Raw genomic sequence first — 20,567 nt, forward strand, 5'->3', positions numbered from 1 at the left:
TGAATTTCCTGCCACCCCTAGTACCCTATTCACGCCTCAACAAAAGGAGACCATGCCATGCCTTTTCTGTTGCTGCCCCCAAGCTATGGAAGTGTAAAGACTTGCACTTTTACTTTAAATTATTTCCCTTTTATTTCCCTTCTACCTTTTTAAATGTACATTTATTTGTATGACCCTATTAAATCCAACTGTTTTATATTTTTATATTTCCCTTCTCTGCAGCACTTTATTATTTAATTATTAACTCCTTGCTCCTCAAATATTTGTTCTTTTAATTGTATGTTGTCCTGTCTAACCTCATCGACATCAACACTTTGGGTCAACTCTGTTGTTTTTAAACGTGCTATACAAATAAAATGACTTGACTTGACAAAAACAGTCATTGACACAAAACCTCTTGAGAAAGTTTCTTTTTTTTCCATATTTTTTTTTTTTAAATGCAAGTAACTTCTGAAGACATGAAAGCAAAACGGGTGCACTTACCTGTGGAACCACCATGTCTCCACCTGGTCTTCTATCTGCTCTAGTAGTCTGTTGCACTCAAAGTCAGACTTCTCACAAGCTGTCTCTACAATCTCCAATAGACGGGTTTCACTAAAAGGAAAGAAACATGGTCTATGCAAATTCCTTGTCCTTATCTATACTGAGCATAAGAACAAAAGCAACTATGACACTGAGCAAAATATATACAGTTAAGAACAAAATTATTCATACCCCTGGCAAATATTGATTCAATGTTGATTTTGTCTTTATCAATATGTTTGTTCTGACTGAAAATGACAGTACCACATGCCAAAAGGTTGTAAGACAATGTGGTAGAAACATGGAATCAAAAAAAGAAGCATTTTTATCTTTTTTTAAATTTTTTATGAAAATGGTGTGTCCAAAATTATTTATACCTTTTTTAGATAATCAATGGAAACATCTTTATTTACATTCACAGCTCTCAAAATGGTTCTTATAATACCTACCAAACCTCTCCATGTCTCCACAATGATTCTAGACTGCACCTTTTTAACAGCAATCTGGGTTATGTCTTACAACCTTTTGGTATGTGTCATTTTCAATCAGAACAAACATATTGGTCAAGAGAAAGTCAACATTAAATCAATATTTGCCAGGGGTATGAATCATTTTGTTCTTAACTGTATCTCTGCCAAGCGCTTCGGATCTATAACATCTTCCACCAAGGGGGTCATGTTTTCACCCTTTTTTTGACCATTTACCATTTTATTACAGATTTAACAAAGTTCATCTTAATACATAACAAATTTCCTTTTTTAAAAAGAGTACTATCTACAGATACAGAGTACAACCATGGGCACTCCATTGGCACCTAGTTGTGCAAATCTGTTCATGGGGAAATTTGAGCTGGATTTTGTTTACAACAACAATACGTTCAAATAAAACATTAAAGCTGCAGTTGGCAAGATTTTTTTGATTATATTCACTGAAACCGACACTATGCTCCGACAAAACAACATAAATCAGCCGGTTTTAGAAAAAAAACACGCACTTCTTCCACCTAGAGCCTGTTATTTGTTTTGCAAAAATCCTCAGCTCCCGGTTCTTCTGGTCCAATCAGAGCAGGGCTGTGTGAGATCTGACTGTCAATCACAGTGTGGTGCAGTCTGGTGCTCACTGACGAGCACCAACTCGATGAGAGGGTGCTTGGTGGTAGTGGGGGAGGGGCATGAGAGTTGTAAACATTCAACATTTTGGCTAAGTCCCTTCAATCTGTCAGACTTGCCAACTGCAGATTTAAATTGTGGGTCAGATATGAAGAGCTCAGATGCAAAACTTTATATTACTAAAAACCATTCCACCTTCTTAATTGTATAGTATTGTCTACACTGCACTATACATCTTATACTGTTTATGCACCTCCTGCCTACACGGTGTATATGACATTGCAGTTTTCTGCTTTTTTGCACTTCTGGTTAGGTCTCTGTATATATTCTGCACAATAACAATAAAGTTGAATCTAATCTAATCTAATGATTAAAGCACTGATCTTATTCTGCTTCATTGGGTTATTGGACACTGCGGTTAACACATGGGTGCAGTTAATACAAGGTTTTACCTTTTTAAATTTCATAAAACACCATCATGCAGTTTATACACAAAGCGCCAAATACACTGGAAATTACTGTATCCATGTAGCTACCAATTACATGACACATAGACCTAAATATTTTCTTAATGTCTCTGGTATGATATTTCACACAACTTTTCACAAATGTTTGGGTAATATTCAAAGAAAAGTAAGTAGTGCTTTCACTCTGAAACTGGTGAAATTTGTTTTCTACCCATTTCGTTCATTTTCGGTTTTCATTTGGATTTTTCAAGCGAGGGGGACAAATTGCAGCCTGGCTCCGCCCTTCTACGTACTTCCGCTCAATTTTAATTTTCCTTCAGTACATCGTCTGGGATTTCGGTATATTCGTGGGTTTTCTCAGGCCAAATTTTACCTGTCCAATCAGCGAACAGAGGGGGTGACTGAGAACGATGACGTTGAGGTTGTGTGCTAGTTTGAGCATGACATGACCAAATGTTAGTGATTGGTTAAGGCAGATCCAGAGTGGCTCTGGGCAGATCCAATAGTTTTAAACTTCAACAGAGTACTCGCCTTCAATTAAGTTAACGCTTGGCGATGGAAAGTGGCCAGACTCTCTGTACATTATGAAATGTACGAGAGTTTGGTAGGACCAGGCTAGACAAACTGATGAAACAAATGCAATTTTGAATGTATGATGTGCCGCAATAGTACAAATTTTAAAAAAAGGGGGGGGGGTGTTCAAAAACAGTGGCAGTTTGTTTCCCACCTGCGAGCATATTTCGCCAGCTTTTCCTCCTCCCAAGCAGTGTTCCCACCACCAAAGTTCTTGTTAGCTGTTCGCTCAATACCCTGAAACATACACAAGAAAATGTTCCTTTAAAATTAAATGTGACAGTGACATTAATTGACCTGAATATCCATGTATGAAGCAAATAAATTATTAATATGCTCTCAATTGGCCTGCTTACATTGTCAGCTAAACCTTGTGTTTGAACTGCAGCCTTCTAAATAATCTTCCCAGCTGAAGTTAATCCTGCGCGTAACATAAGGGGGCGCTATGGAGTCTGTGTGTCACACCAGGGGCCAAAGCCTCTGTAACTGAGTAGAAGAAGACCGGAAGCGGCAACGATGGGCCCGAGCACGTATGGCTCCGCGACCCGTGCACCAACAATGCACTCACAAGTGTCCGTGCACATATCTCATGTGTGTACAATTTGTTTTTGCAAGTTTTATCCATTGGAAAAACGTACCCACTTCCTGTTGGGTGTGACGTTTTACACTGCGGCGATGATGCTCACTAGGTGGCACTTCACCAAATATGTAGGTTGCAATGATGTGCCTCCAAGTGACCCAATTTATGACATACATTTTTTGATCTGCAGTGCAACCATTGACAAATTATGCTATAAAATTGCTTTCAGCTTACAACTTTTGGATTTTCAGGCAATGTATTGACTTTATGACACATATCATGTTCATTCAGCAAGATATTTAAATTCATAAATTTACATCATTGAGTCGGTGTGTGTCTGATTATGAGACAGAGAGAGAGAGAGAGAGAGAGAGAGAGAGAGAGAGCAGAAGAAAGAGAGAGTGTGTGTGTGGTGTGTAGTGAGACTAATGTGTTTTTTGACTGGTCATGTTAACAACAATCCTTTTTTTGTGTGTCAGATTCTGTAAGTGTGTGTGTAGATCAGTGTGTGTGTGTGTGTGTGTGTGTTTCAGTGTAGATATGTAAAGTCAGGACACTAGTAAGTTGACATGCACCTAAACTGAATTAATCTAAAGAATTCCAGAATAAATGAAAAAAGAAAAACTTCTATTGCCAGTTGGTAGAGCTATACCACACATATTAATTAGGCATGTGAATATCATCATAATAATAATATCCAATATTTTTGAAAGTTTCCAACCAATTAAAGGTGTTGTCAATGTCTGGCACACTTCCTGTTCGTCAGTTGGTGGTACTAGACCAGGTTGGCAGTTCGGGCATGTGGATATCATCAGATTTATATTAACTAATATTTTGTTAATACATTCCAAAAACTATTCTGACTTCTGGCCAGCTGGTGGCGCTACGCCAGACAGACATTGATGCCAGACAGTGTCTGGATGTCATATACACAAGGGCGTAAGTTTGGTCTGAGCTTTGGTGGAGAAACTACCCAGCCACCCCCCCTCACCCCGAAAAATAAATAAAATAATGTATGATGCGCGCCTGACTTTAACTTTGTATGATGCATTACCTACTGATGCATAAAACATTTAGTCAAAACACTATGTCCAAACACCATGTGAGTCATTCCATGTCAATTCAACCAGGGCCCATGCACTTAGGTCTCAAAAACTTTTAAAAAATTACCAGGTGTACCTATGTTACCCAGGAGACACACTGTAAAATGTATTTTATGTAAGATCAATACTTTCCAAGATACAGCCAGTTTTACGAGGGGCCAACCGTGCAACACTAGTCAAAGGAGAACAAACGCTTAGTTTGTGGAGAGACAGCGATGCGAGGAAAGTCTAGGCGCTCACCCTTATGACGTTAGGTGCACCAGTGCGACCCAGGAAAAAATGTTGTCGCACTCTTAAAACTTGGTCGCACTCTAGAACCATGTGTGACCTCTCTACTCTCAAAAGTGCCGATGCCAAGATGCTGGGTTGCCTTGCACAACATTATGCCAATGTGCTAGAGCAGTGGTTCTCAACCTTTTTTCAGTGATGTACCCCCTGTGAAATATTTTTTCAGCCAAGTACCCCCTAACCAGCGCAAACCATTTTTAGTTGAGAAAAAAGACTTAAAACAGAGCACTGTGCCATCAGTGTCTAATTTATTAAACTTTGGAACTGATAAACACATACACATACAACTTATATTTTCCTGAAATATTTATTAAATAATTGTTTTTTAAGTATTTTTGCATGGATTCTAAGCTGTTTTTAGGGCATTTTCTCTACCTTTATTAATAAGGATTTATTCTGGTCATTGTAAGTGCCACACACCCATATTATATATTGTTTATATGTTGTGATTTTTAAAGAATTAAAATATAAAAAGTGTATTATACAAATTCTTATATTTTGACATGTATCTCACCACAGCAAGCTCATAGCTCATACCTCATAGCTCTACATGCATTTCATGTGTGTGTAGGGCAGACTGTCCTGAATCTGTCAATATCATTGCCATGGTGGAAGGATTCTCTGGGGCTAAGCAATTTACAGACATATGTGGTATGTGCCTTACAGAAATTAATGCCATTTTTTTATTTAGTGATTAAAAATGACCTTTCTGCGCTCCATATCTGTAACACGAACTGATCTGATCTGACCTGACTTGACCCGAGTTTACGTGTTCGCGTTCTGCACTCATGGTTCTCTACAACTTTTTACTGCATTGCCATGAACAAAGTAAAGGCAAAAAAGGTGTTTCTTTGTCGAACAAATTGGGATTCAATGTGAGCCTTGAATTGGATGCCATGCAGGAATTTGTTAGGATCTCAAAACCGGATTATGAACATTCTTTGCCATAAAGAAACACACAATAGCGTTGGATTATAAACATGCTTTGCCACAAAAACAGACAAATACGTGAGGTAAATCACGTATATGAAGTTATTATTTTGCTGTCACATAGTCTGTTTTATAACCCAGAAGGATGTACTTGGTATCAAATGATAGCTCTGTGTCTCCTCTTTCATCTGACATGCATGGCATATCTATCCAATCACAGGTCCGCGAGTAATTCAAACAAGCGTAATGGGTGTGCAGTTGGTTTTTGTACATGACGTTATTATTTTGCAGTCACTTCGTCTGTTTTCATAAGCCAGAATGATCGACATACTTGGTACCAATGGATAGCCTTGTGTCTCCTCTTTCATCTGATATGCTTGTGTTCTATCTATGCGTTCACGAGTAATTCAAACGAGAGTAATGGGTGCGCAGGTGAACGCAGAGAAGTATAGACTGTAAATATGATGCAATGTTGATTTAATTTCATGATTTGTTTTAATCTTCATACTTTAACGTACAGACAAGTGCATGGTCTTGTTGGAAAGCCCCACTTCTGCTCCGTCACGCAATAAAGGCTTCATCTCGCTGCTATGAACAGTGGAGCAATGTAACAGAGATGAAAGGGTGTGTTTTTTGACACACGTTGAGTCAATCGGCTTCTAAGGGTTAAAATCTCACGTACCCCCTGGAGTGCCTTCACGTACCCCCAGGTGCTATAGCATGTATGTAGGCTAGGACTAATGTATAGTGTAAAGTTATACTATATCTTCAAAAGTTGTAGCGGATATGTGTGCTTAATTGTATGGTTTTATGAGTCTGCCTGAGGAGCCTGAGTGTTTGTATTTATAGTATCTTTGAGACAGCTGGTGAATATACAGGTAGCCATTGTGTTTGCATTTCATTTCATAATTCCCTTACTTTGGCAGCCACTGTATGCTTTAAAGAGACATATCTATAAGAGAAATACCTAATTAGAATTAGGTTGTTTAGCTGGCCTTTGAATTAGCTGCCAATTTTGTGCAGCCTTTTTCATTTTTTTTAAAAGTTCACTTCCTGTTTGAGATTTGTTTGGGTAATCTTCCAGGATGATCCAAGGGATACAACAAATGTCAAGCTTTAAGGAGGTTTTTTAGGGGGCCTTTGAATCAGCTGTCAATTACTGTACAGTACCCTCCAGAATTATTGGCTCCTCTGCTAAAGTTGAATAAAAACCTTTATCATACATAATGTGTTGGTGATTTATTGTAATCTCACAATGAAAAAAATAGGAAAAAATACAACCTTGAAGGGAAGGGAAGGGAAATTTGTTCTGAGAAAAAAGAAAACCTCATAAAGAAAAATATTTTTAACAAAATCACGTCGCTCATAATTATTGGCACCCCTGCTTGTAACACCTTCTTAAGCCTCCCTTTGCCAATAAAACAGCTTGTAATATTCTCCTATCACACCCCATAAAGTTGGAGAATATAAAGCAAGGGATTTAAGCCTGTTCGTCTTTACAAAATCTCCCCAGATCATCCAGATTCCTAGGTCCACACTTGTGCATTCTCCTCTTTGACTCACCCCACTGTTTTTCTATGGAGTTTAGATCAGGGGACTGAGATGGCAATAGGGCTGGGCGATAAAACGATAGCGATATGTATCGCAAGACATGTAATCGATTTATTGATCTATAATCAATAAAAAATACGTTCGATAGAACATTCGATAATTAAAAGCAACATACACCTCCCGCCTTATATTGTCCATAAATAAATAGGCATTAAGTATCTTGCATTGAGTGTGCAACTCTACCAGAGTAGGCGATAGAAGTAGGCCTACTTCAACACAGACTCTCAATGAGTCCTTGCCCCGTTCTCTCTCTCTCTCTGATTGATAACTGAGGTGATTAAAGTCAGAGGAAGGTTAAGTTTAAAATAAAAGTGTTTAAACTGAATTTTTTTCCCCCCTTCTGGTCCTTATCTGAAATAGATTTGAAAAAAATCAATAATTATCGATAGATATGAAATACTTATATCGTGATACAGTTTTCAGCCATATCGCCCAGCCCTAGATGGCAATGGTCGAAGCTTGATTTTGTATTCAGTAAACCATATTTGTTTTGATCTGAACGTTTCTTTTGGTTCATTTGACCTGATGAATGATCCAATCATGACCAACTTTTAATGTGTTGGCAGAGATTGACAGATTTCCTTTGAAAATGTTCAGGTTTTTCATGATACTATGTACCGTAGGTATGGGGTTCTTTTCAGTATAGTCGTTCTTCTATGTACACCAAACACACCTAAAGTGTCTCTAGCTAAAGAGCGCAATTTTCATTTGATCTGACAATAGACCACACTTCCAGACAAAGTCAATGTACCATTCAGTAACTCTTGCCGTTTACATTGGTGATTAAATGACTAGACAGGCCTTTACCTGGCATGCCCTCTAAATAATCTATTAGCAGTGAGGTCACTTTTGAAGAATTTATTGGGGGACTTTGGTGACCCCAAGATGATACCTTTTTCTGTAACTTTCAAACAGTGGTTCTTATGGAATGTTTTGCCTATCTTACCATCCTCCATAATGTGCGTGGGGCCAAGATAACCTTTGTACAAGCATGTTTGTCACATTTCCAGTTGATTACAACCTGTTAATCATTGTTTAACTGTAAATATAGACATTTTCAACAAAGTACCTAGTTTTTATAGACATCCCCTGACTTACAAATGTCAACACACACTGTTTTTATTTAGATTTAGTGTATTCTCTTGTCTTTCCAATGTTGAAAAATGACTAGAGGATTTAGCCTCTGTCACTGCATGAAATGTGTGATTTTCGTCAGTATGAGGCACTGTAGATTGTCGTGGAAGTTCAGGTTAAAGTGCCCATATTATGACTATTTTTCAACAAGTTAAAATAGGTCTATGAGTTCCAGAAAACATGTTTCTGAAGTTGTTTGCTGGAAATAGCTTGTAGGAAAAGATTCTTACCTACCTCTATTACACTCTTTTCAGTCCCTTTCAAAGTGTGCAGTTTCTGCTGCTCATTACATATTAATGAGCTGCTGCTCACTTACCCACGCCCCACTCCATTAACTGTTACCAGGGTCATTCGTGCCAAATCAACAAATGCCTCCAGCCTCGCCTGACCATCTTGGCTTTGCTTCATACTTTGTCAATAATGCTAAATATTACCCAACAACTACTGTGCAAAGGTGTAAGCTTATATCTACATTATTTTCTGAGATATGGAGGCTTAAAAAACAGTTAAACCGCTAGGCTTGGTGCAGAGAGGTGGGGTGTTGATTATGCAACGTCTGAAACACGGCAATTCAAAATCCCCTAACATCTACTACACCTTCGTTTTACATAGTATAGTTAGGCTACAGAACTGCATCTTCTCAGATGAAGCACCATGATATTATCTTGGTCAATAATTGCCAATTAGATTATTTAGCATCCATGTAAACAAGTCAGTTGAAATCTATAAACAGATTAATTTCAATCGGATTTAAATAAAAAGGTCCATGCAAACGTGGCTATTGATTCCAATGGGAAAGACAGCTAGATGCTAGTCACACGTTACATATTGATTCACAGGACATTCAATCCTTTTACTAACACAATGGTTATGAAGAAATGTGTATGTGACTGACTCATGCCGAAACTATGTACACTACCAACCTAATTTGTTTCCAATACCCCAGTGTTGAGAGGACGAATTTAGCCTCTAGCTAACACTTTCCATAATCTCTGAATCCCATGAACAAACAGATAACTCTTAAACCAACCTTATTTTGGGCATTTTATTCACGTTCAACGATTTAGTAAGTATCCTTTTCCCTGCCCACTTCGATGCAGCTCCATAGGTTTCCATTATATCCACGTAACGTAATTGCAATAGTAGTGGGTGGGAAAATTGAAATTGTGACGTCAAAAGCCTTGCCGATTTTGACCAGCTCACCCTGGAGGCTGAAGGCAGGATACATCCACAAACCCTTCTCACTTAAAACAGCATGGATGTTTTTTTTTTCAAGTTGGTATGTGTGTGGAAGCACCAGAGACACACAATAACACATCAAATCCCAGAAAAAGTGATTTTTTCATAATATGGTCACTTTAATGGCTGTTCACGACAATTTGAAGGCAACGCCAAAAACTGCCATGAATTGTCAGAAATTGACTTGGGCCTTGCTTGGCAGTTGTACCCCCATGATCCCCCTCCTCCTAATTGTAGGGGAGGCTTTAACATGTAAATGAAAATGCTGTAAGCTATACAAATGCAAATCAGGGTAGCAGGGGGAGGGCACTGTGCATGGTGGCATGACAGGCCTTTGGTCTTGCTTAAACAGTGGATGTGTTAACCACACAACTCCCAGTAATACGCTCAACAGGCAGAAATAATGCTGGGTATGACATGTCTGTTCCCTGCAAGCTCCAATAATGTAACCTGACTTTACACTTGAGTCTCGATAGAATCGACTGTTTTGATTCAGATTTTCCCTTTTCACCAACATAATGAGAATTTCAGAGGCAAATATATAAATGATTGTCTTTATCACTATTTTCATTCAACAAAAATATATGCAGAACTGCATATATTTTTGTTGAATGAAAATATCTATTTTTTATATATATATAAAAATAGATAGGCTATTTCCCCAGTAGTAGTAGAGTAGACATTCTCAGTCCATATGCCACAGCAGAGAGCACGTCACTTCAATGAACTAACCGTTACGCCCCCACGCCAGCAGGGGAGACAATTCCTCTAGTGGGCAGTTGAAGACCCGCCCGTCGCGCTTCCACCAGAACAGCTGATAGGATAAACAACAGTCAGTGCGCAGTCAGTGCGCGGCTTGCCGTAGTGTGCAGCGTAGGGCTGGGATAAACGATTTATCTAGCGATTATTTTTTCGATGCATCGATTAATCTAACGATTCATTTTTTCAGTCCGATTCGATTTCGATTCGATTATCTCCCAATTAATTCACTAATAGCAACTTATACATGTTTATTTACATATCTGAATGAAAAAATATGAATTCTTTAACATTGCAATATATGTTTATTGCTCTTAACCCTCTAGGCGCCACGGTCGAGTTTACTCGACAAGATGCGGTACTGAATAAAACGGCCGATTTAGTCAAATAGGGTGTCATATTTCGTTCGACCTCCACTCCACTAGATGGCAGACATGTCATATGTCATCCCCGAGTCGAAAAAGGGGCATGCTTTAAACAAAACCTTCTAGCTACAGCGCATTGAATCAGTGCGTCAAATACCGGATCTAGTATGCGTGTGAGCCACTTTGTCAGAGCGATATTGTCAACGTCAGCGAGTATTTGCATCAGATTATCGCCTAATGGCATCAAAAAAGTTTACCTGAAATGAAGTGTTGGGTCTTCTATTCGTGGACCCTGATTCTGAAGGGGAATATCTGCCTTCAGAAAATGACGGTGATTCGTTTAGTGAGGCTTCAGATGCGTCCCTGCCTTGCAATGATGCAGCTGGACAAAGTGAGAGTTTACTCCATAGTTTAGCTTACATCAAGCACAAACGTTGAATCGTTTGCCCAATGTCACTGGTGGGAATAATGTTTCACGGGTTCGGAGTATTCATCGGGAAGTTAGCAGGGTGTTAGTGGTGTGGCGAACGAGGCTGGAGGTAGCCTAATGTCCAGTGCTAGCTTCTGTCTTCTGAACGTGTGCCTCTCCGCAATCGCGGCGACAGTAACATGGTGGAGCCTTTGTCTAATGCCACTGGGTATGTTAGACGAGGTCGAAGTGCTCATAGGACAGTTAGGGGGGAACGTAGAGGCAGTGTGGGGAGTCGCAATGAGAATGACAGTAGGCCTAGTCCGAGCTGCGCAAATTCTCTCCACTCGACGTGAGCGCGAGGCAGATCTGGCCATGCTGCTCGCAACAGGAGCAGAGGTGGTGACACGGGGCAGGAGAGCCATTAGGCCATGCATAGTCTATCACAAGATGATGGGAATGCCGGCCCTGTATGGATAGGATATGGATATGGATAGTCATTATCTCTACAGCAAAAGGCCTGCTACATAAAAAAAAAAAAGTGTCAGCCATTTATTAGTAATGATTTACACTGTTGATTATCTATTTCCCTGACCATTTAGGACATATATGTGTTCTTTTTTGTGTGTTCATGTCCTTGTGATGTGTGTGTCTTTGTCAGCTAAGAAAAAAACAACAAAAAACATCAACAAAAACAACAAAAAGAAAACAAATACTGACATTGTCTCTTGTCTTGTCTCGTCATCTCACTCCTGATCTGTGCCTTGCCGTGGCAAGTGAGCTTTTGAACTAAACAGGTCTTGTCTACTTGTGTTTGTGTGTCATCTGAATAATATATATGTGCCCCATACATGTAATCAGAGTGCCTACTGTATGTAGTAAATGGAAAATCTCTACAGCAAAAGGTGCCTACCGCTACATGCATTTGGTTTGTTTCTGCCATTTATTAGTAATGATTTACATAGTTTGTTTACTACTTAGTATTTACCTGAGCATTCAGTATTGTGCAATATAGCATACAGAAGGTGAGGGACATTTTGGGGGGAAAGAAGTGGTGCATTTTTATCATTCAAACATGCAACTTTTCATGAAAATTCTATAATCCAAGATGGCCGCCGCCATATGACGTCATAATATGCAAATTAGATATAAACATTTAATCCCTACATAAACTTTGGGTCATCCTTAATATTTCTCTAATTTATAGAAAGTCTCTATCTCTTATCACTTTTAAGATATAGCCTTTTGAAATGAAGATGTCAAAATCGAACGTTTCGAAAAAAAAACTCTGGCGCCTAAAGGGTTAAGATTCCAAAATAAAAGACTATACAAGTGCAAAGTAATGCATTCTTAGTCAGATTCAATAAAGTTCAGTAGTATGTCTACTTGAGTCATTTTAAGACGTTCATATGAGAATCCTTGCAATTAACATTAACACAGTTAAAAGGCTGCTGATGTGTGGATGCAATTCATAACGCAGTTAGTTCAAATAACGGTTCGTACTTCTCCTTTGGACAAGCACTTTTGTGTCTTGGAAAACACTTTTCCATTTACATCGGGATTTTGCAAACATTCAGAGTCAATAAAATGAGCCTGAGTAACAAATACAAGCAGCTGCAAGTAAGCATGCTAAACTTGACATCCAAACAGTATTCTAACGTTAGCTTTGAGATACTGCTTGATCGCATACTGTAACTTACCTTAGTTTAGTCTCCTCAATGCACTATGTTGTGATAAGACCTTAGCAGAGTTTACCTTAACTTTAATGCTGCAGTTTTGAACAAATTTGCACAGCATGGTCACGATGCTAAGCGGATTTAATAGCAATTTAGCCCACTGTGTTCTATGCAGTGCTTCTATGTGGCAACAACAATCCTTCAACAACAATCGTGAATAATTTGTTAAATGCACATGCAGAGGAGGAGCAGCGGGCTCGTTACGAGAGAGAGCGGGCGGGGCGAGGAAAGGCTGTGTGAGTAAAAAGTGCAGCTCAATGAAATTATCTTATCTTTAATTTAAATAGTAGGCCTACAACATAGAACATCAATGTGTGGTGGCCGGTTTTGATTTCGTGGTGCCCAGCCACAGATTAGTCAACGTATGGAAAACACTGAAGGTGTAAAATTAAAAATATTTAGCAGCACATGCTTGACGAATCGACGCTCATATTTTGCGTCCGTCATCGATTACGTCAACGCGTTGTCCCAGCCCTAGTGCAGCGGCAAATTCAGAACAGAAAAGCTAGCCTACAGTTTGGTTAGGCTACTACTTCACGTTACTTGGATGTATGTGGATGTGAATGTGGTTCATAAACAACGCGCCCGCGATCGTCGGCGCTCATTCCTTCTAGAAGAGGGGACCTTGAAACGAGCACTTCCCTTTGCTTGAAGGAATGGTGAGCGTTGGATCATCTAGTGTCAGACAAGTGGTCAGGAGAAGCTGTCGAGAAATCAGAGCCGCGGTAGCCAGCCATAGCCTACCAGGGTTCACTCGGAGACACGCTGTAGGCGCTACAAACCGGAGCAATGGTAAGATTTAAGACTATGCTTTCATTCTGCTGCCGGCTATAAGGAAATATATAGGCTACGTTAATAGATACCGATCTTAACTCTACATTTTGTTTTCACAGACTAACTTTGGCCGTGACCTCCTCATTGCTTGGAGCTGTCTGCAAGTCATTCAAGCAATTCGGTAAACTCCAGGTTGCTGTCCATAGAGGACAGGTTGGCTGCTCTGGAGTCGAAAAACTGTGCGGGAGAGACTAACTCTAATGAAGAGAAGACGGGTGCACAATCCCAAGCTTGCAGTAAGAATATTGTAACGTGGGTGTCTTTTGGACTGAGTGCTAGCCTCCCAGAATGCAATGTGTGTGGATGCTGGTTTGTGTAATGTCGGTTTTAGTGAGTGGATGTTTACCATGTCATGTATGTGTTAGCTTGTGTAATCTTTCCTTACGTTGTACCTCATGTATTTTACCTGGTGTATGTGACTACCCTGTTCGTGTATCGTGCTTGTTTTATTGACTTCCCTTGTTTCCTATGTAATGGTGTCTTGGTATGTCTGTGTCTGCTCTCGTTCTCAGCTAATAAACCTTTTGATTGGATAACTGTGTGTGTCGCTATCAAATCGATACAATATGTTCGATTACTGCTAGCTAAGCTAAAAGTAGCCTAAAACCAAAGCTAAGAGTAGCCTAGTAGCCTTGCAAAAGAACAAGTGAGCAGAACCAGTGTAAGTTGCTTTATTAAGGGACCGTTCGTTATTTATAAACGGGGTCATGTCTTTTTATTCTTTGTTAAGGGGAGGGTCACCCATCTTTTGTATTAATGAAAACAGCAAAAAAATCAAAGTGGCTTGTTTGATTGTTGATTTCTGTCGCCATATAACGTTCTCTTTCGTTCCATAGCTCTGTCAACATTGAACAATGAAAATACGGGAGATTTCCCGGGGTTTTCACGCAAAATACGGAAAATGTCAACATTCGTCCCCATTAACGTTGGAAGGGTTGGAGCCACAAAGTAGCCTACTTTATTCACGCCTAACAGCCTATATCCATTTGGTCAACTTTATCCAGCCCTAAAAAGCTAAATTTAACTTTGGTTTACTTGTAGTTTACCGTGTAGCCTAACTTTAAACAGTGTGCATGCTTAACATACTTGTGCTTCATTCATCCACACATCCAGCTCCTAACGTTTTGACAAGCATTTCTAATACCAATTGACCTCGTCCCTGCCCATCTCTAGCTTTGCTGTCTCCATCCTTTCTGTTTTTGTTGTTTGCAAAAAAATATATAGTAGGCCTATTTATTGGTAACCAGCAACAAGTGCAATTTGTTAATCGCTGTCATTCTCTCTCCTGCCAACACAAATGTGTTACGTTCCAAGTAGCAGTGCGGAATTCTGCTTCATAAAGTCAGTTTATGGTCTACAGTGTAGTTGGTAAGTTATGGTAGGCCAACTTGGAGTGAATATACGATTCTTTGTCTAGCTGAGTAGCCTGGCAGGTGCGCACGCAGGCATAGCCTACGGCCGAACACTGCAAGCGCTAATGAATCGTGTTCTCACGACAACCACGTCGTTAACTTAAATAGGCCTAGGTTAACATCACACTGAGTTCGCATTCAAGCAAGCAAAACGATGATTTGAATCAAAGATTCTAGAACAGAGCTTCCACAACAATGTTAGTGAGTAAATCTACTGAAATGGCCACCATCTTGGTGAAGTGTCATGTGTAAGATCAGAAAGCAGAGGTTGGTTTAAGGGTGGTAGCATAAGTTGATGTGTTTTCATAGCGTGTAAGAGCGTGGGCGGAAGACATCGACAATTAGCCAGGGAGGGTCATGTCATTTTTGAAAATGCTGCTGGAGGGTCGTTGGAAATTACATAGCAGACAGGGGAGGGTCATGCTACTTTTGATTGAAGCACTCAAAATCCCTCCGGTGATCCCGTTTATAAATAACGAAGGGTCCCTAAAGTGTATTTTTTGAGTCGATCGAGAAGAAAGAGTGCAAGACTTTTTTTGGTGACTATTTTTCAGGTGCGTGGATAGATGTGTTGTGTCCATACGCAGTGCATCGCACAATACTGATAGTCTTTATTAAAGTGATGATTCGGAGTAATTTCATCCTAGGGTCCTTTGCACAATGACCCCAAGCCAAACACCCTCCCCGAACCTGTTTTCCCTTGGTCGAACCCTGGTCAAGTAGCGCGGTCAGAAACTAATGAGTTTCTGCAGTCGTAATGGTACCAACTTTTATCTCATAAATTACCCCACTAATAATGCCTGAATGGTACGAAACTTCTACAGTGGTACAACTATGTTAGATAGGAAAATGCTTCTGTTGGGTTTTGTATATAAGCTTTTCTAGGGGTGCCAATATTTGTGAGCAACATGTTTTTGTTAAAAATATTTATTTCTTTATGAGATTTTCCTTTTTCTCAGAATACATTTGCTTCCCTTCAAGGGTGGATTTTTCCTCATTGTTTTCATTGTGAGATTACAATAAATCTTCAACGGATTATTTTTTTATACCTGTTTTTAGTCAACTTTACCAAAGGTGCTAATAATTCCGGAGGGTACTGTATATTTTGGATTTTTTTCAAAATCTTACTTCCTGTTTGAGATATTTTTGAGATGTCTTAGGACCACCTAATATTATATTTCACATAATGTTCCCTACTATCGGAATTGTGGAACACATCACATTTAGATTTATTCAATCACATGTAGATTTCTTCACTCTTTGACATTCAGACACATAAAGCAACCATACCTTTATGAAGCTCTGAGTGAGTTTTCGGCATGTTTGGCAGGGTGCCGTGTGCACCGTCATCACATAGGCAAGGGGCATCAATGCCAGAGCAGGTAGAAGAGAATATGACCATGCCATGACTTCTGTCGCAGCCAATAAGGAGAGATAAAAGGGGCGCGCCAAGAGTCAATGGCAATAACTGACAATAACCACAGTTTAAATAACATTACATTAATTACATTTAGCAGTACAGTTTCCTTATCAGATTTTAACCCACTTGCATTTTTTCTACAAAGTAAGCCCATAAAACAGATACAGTAATTTGATTCTTTTTCATTTACACAAATAAGTACATTAAATGAACAGTGCAGTGCATCATAATTAATGTTTTTTTATTACACGGCTCTTCAGAGTGCTGCAGAATGCTCCATTCACTTGAATGGGCCTTCCTAGTGGGCGGTATGACCAAAAATGTATATCACGGTATTTTTCAAAACGGTTTCACGGTATATGACGGTATTTTTTCCCCATGCATAATCAGATGTTTACAGCATTTTCTACAAGTTGAGAGAGGAATTGCTGCAGTAGATTGACTAAGGATGGTCTATTTTACTGTCATGATGTTGACTAACTCCACACTAGTGGTAATGCAGGTTTGCATGGCCCCAGAAAATGATGCTGTTTAGAAAGAGCCACTCATGATTCTAATGAAGTGAGGAATCAGAATGCAAAGACAATTGCAGTCAAAATACAGAACTTTTACTGTGCAAATTTCACAAACATCTTGTATAAAACCAATATAAAAAGTAGTGCAACTTGCAATAATTATACTTTTTTGAAAATTATACAATTGAATATAAAACCTATCTGCTAATACGGTTGTAACAATGCTAGTTGCCAGCTCTGCCATAAGTAGTGACTGATCACATTTGCACATTTTGTTGTTTTGCACTTGTTCTATAGTTTGTAATAGTCTTTGTTAAAATTGCACAAATTACACAAATATTTTTAAATATTTGTATACTGTTGTATAGTTTGTTTGGTGTTGTTACTTTGTTAATAAATAATTGTTAAATATACAGAGTCTGTAGTGTATCGCACAAACAAGACGCCAACACCCACACCCCCCTACCGACGGCAACTGATACAAGACCCCCCCCCCCCTCCCCCCCCGCCAGAGACCTACGACCTACCACCTTGACTAACACATTTCCTGCGGGAAACCCTGTTCTGGCATTATAATTAGCCACGGGTATCTTAGATCTTGGCTTAGTTCATTACCTTGGCTTCACTTTGCAACACTGTGCTGTGCGTACAACAGAGCTACCAGAACTCTGTTGTAACATCCAGAATAAAGAAGTATTCTTTCGCAAGCCAGCCTCGTTTTTACCTGCTCTCTACATTCAGATCTACTCAGTCAACGGTGTCTCCATTTGCAATTAAGGAAATAATTTGAATAGTATTCTTCATCAGTAATGATGCAGTATGTAGGCTAGGACAACAGTGTAACAGAATAAAGATCATATGACATTAAAGGACAAGTTTGGTATTTTACACTTAAAGCCCTGTTTTCAGATAGTTTATGATTAAATAGAATGTTTAAGATTGAAATTTGGACACATGCTGCGGTCCTGAGAATTTTCGGTTTCTGTGGTAGCACCCCCCCCCAACCTCCACAACGCTGCATAGGTGCACTGGAACAATCCTCCCTAAACGCATTACATTCGTTTACAAAGACGTGAAACTCACCGAGTGGTCAGGGGTGTTCACTGATCTGCTCACACAAAAATCGCTGCAAAAGATGCTTTCCAATAGGTGTTTTACCATTCGTTGTAAAACTGTGGAGCTATTTTTCCAAACGCCTCACACCCATACATTCTTCCGTTGAGAGCTTGAATAATAGACACTCCAGCCCAATTGGTGGCGATAATGCACCTTACACCGTACACTTGCCAATTACAAGCAAACCACTGGCTGTCTTGAAGTATTTTGCAACAGACAGCTAAAAACGGGGCGATTTTGTGCAGTTCCGAATTGCGGGAAAATTCGTGGCAAAAAAAGTTGTCACAGACTTCCTTTCAACGATCCAGAAAGGCTAAAGTTGTGGCTGGAATTTCTGGGGTTGGATGTGAGCACATCTTATCAGGATCTGCAGAAAGCTGATCACCGTGTCTCTGCGGTTTGCATTTTACTGAACTTCGCTGGAGGTCGAAAGAAATCGCCCAAAAAGCTCTTTCGCCTGAGAAATACAGCGGTTCCCACATTACCTCCTGGGACGACAGAGCTGGAAAAACTTGGGGTAAGGTTGACATTTTGTAACGTAACGCTTGTAACTGGCGGAAAATGAACTTATTTGTTATGTCCATAACCTGTCATGTTCACATCATAAGTCAACACTAACCCTAGCCTACATGAATAATTTGGCTACATGATTTTGTACGTTTACTATTTTTTTGGCTGTGGAACTTTCATGATGAAAACGTAATGATTCACGTAGGCTATCATTCACATCGTGCAAGTTCCAATTCATTTTAGCATTAGCCATGGACGTGACAATAATTTGGATAGCGTATAGCCTACGATACCACGACTGCATAAGACTACAGAAAGAATACAAACAACCCCATATCCGTTTCCGGCGGCGGAGTAATGCCGTACCTCACAGCACATCCAATACAAGTCAATGGAGTTGGACAAAAACTACGATAAAACCTGTTGGAAAGAATCTTTTGCTGCGATTTTTGTGTGAGCATATCAGTGAACACCCTTGACCACTCGGTGAGTTTAGCGTCTTTGTAAACATAAGTTTAATGCGTTTTAGAAAGATTGTTCCAGTGCACCTATGCAGCGTTGTGGAGGTGGGGGGGGGGGGGGGGTGCTACCACAGTAACCGAAAATTCTCAGGACAGCAGCATGTGTCCAAATTTCAATCTTAAACGTTTTATTTAATCATAAACTATCTGAAAACAGGGCTTTAAGTGTAAAATACCAAACTTGTCCTTTAACACACATATTATGAAGAGAAGAGAGGACAACTGAACTCGATTCCATTTTAAACATTTTGTCCCAAGTGATGCAGCATCATGGGTCTGCTTGTTAATTTAAAGGAACAGTGTAGTTTTTATAGGCAGGTACATTATAGTAATGAGGTCACATTATAGTAATGAGGAACATTTAGTGTTACAATAAATGTAATATTTCCTTTTGCAAAATAGGCCCACGCACTTAGGTCTCAAAAAAATCTGAAAAAATTACCAGGTGTACCTATGTTACCCAGGATGGGATCCGGAAAGGACCACGGGTCGGGAATTGAACCCGGGTCGCCGGCATACAGTGCAGGTGCCCCAGCCAGTTGCGCCACGGCTGGGGCCAGATACAGCCAGTTTTACGGGGGGAGTGGGGTGTCAATTTTGTTCGGCCTCTTTTTTTGTCAAAGTACACAAGCCCACAGCACAAGAACTAAACCATGTAGGAGGCTCACATTCTGCAAGCTGGTACATAAATAGGAATAGTATGTGGCAAAATAGTCACGTTTGGTCTGGATGATCCTGCATGGTCATAGTTGTCCCTCAAAGTTGATCAAAATTGTATTGGAGTTTTTGGATGGGCTCTGTTTAGGCCTTGAGAAGACATTATTGTACTCATCATAGGCTCTTAATTTATTTTCCTTATTGAGATAAGTAGAGACACCCTCACAGAAAGCAATGAACAAAAGCGAAATCCCTTCAGGGTCTGAACAGCAGACCTAACAAGTCTGAAAAATCATTCTGGTTCTCATTTTCACTTTTCTCTTTTTTATTTTCCACCCTGAACATGGGCATGGGCACTCCATCTTCAAAAAAACTCCTGAAGACCCAGCTCTTCATAGAATATATCCTCTCGTAGCACTACTTAGAATTAGCAATACTAGTTGTATCACTTATCAGCTGACTAGAACTGACACTTGACTGTATAAAAACAACACTCACTGACGCACTTGTTCTTATTGTACTCTACCTTTTAAATTGTTTTAAATTGTTCTAGAATTGTTGGGAAATTGTTTTTCAAAAGCTTTAAAAACTGTTTATCATGTTGTAAGTCACTTTGGTTAAAAATGTGTCAGCCAAATGTAATGTAATAAAGGTTTACAACACAAAGTGTCAGGTTGTCTGTATTAACTCCGCGTGGGAATCAAACAGATGCTAAAATAAACTGCATGCATGATATCCTGACTTGCAGCGAAATTTG

General features: G+C 39.6%; 1 protein-coding gene across 3 annotated transcripts in view; it reads right to left on the reverse strand.

Annotated features, from left to right (window-relative positions):
- Positions 1 to 20,567, reverse strand: part of LOC121713550 (protein disulfide isomerase Creld1) — a 58,465-nt gene that overhangs the window by 32,709 nt on the left and 5,189 nt on the right. For 2 of the 3 annotated variants that reach the window (XM_042098239.1, XM_042098241.1), the window contains 3 exons: positions 16,362 to 16,483; positions 2,826 to 2,908; positions 484 to 594 (listed from right to left, as the gene is read on the reverse strand). In XM_042098239.1, coding sequence (XP_041954173.1) covers positions 484 to 594; positions 2,826 to 2,908; positions 16,362 to 16,478 — 311 coding nt within the window. In that variant the 5' untranslated portion in view covers positions 16,479 to 16,483. The remainder of the gene's footprint in view (positions 1 to 483; positions 595 to 2,825; positions 2,909 to 16,361; positions 16,484 to 20,567) is intronic. The other variant, XM_042098240.1, reaches the window with a different exon arrangement.

The sequence above is a fragment of the Alosa sapidissima genome, chromosome 7 (genome assembly GCF_018492685.1).
Source record: "Alosa sapidissima isolate fAloSap1 chromosome 7, fAloSap1.pri, whole genome shotgun sequence".
In the NCBI taxonomy this organism is placed as follows: domain Eukaryota; kingdom Metazoa; phylum Chordata; class Actinopteri; order Clupeiformes; family Clupeidae; genus Alosa; species Alosa sapidissima.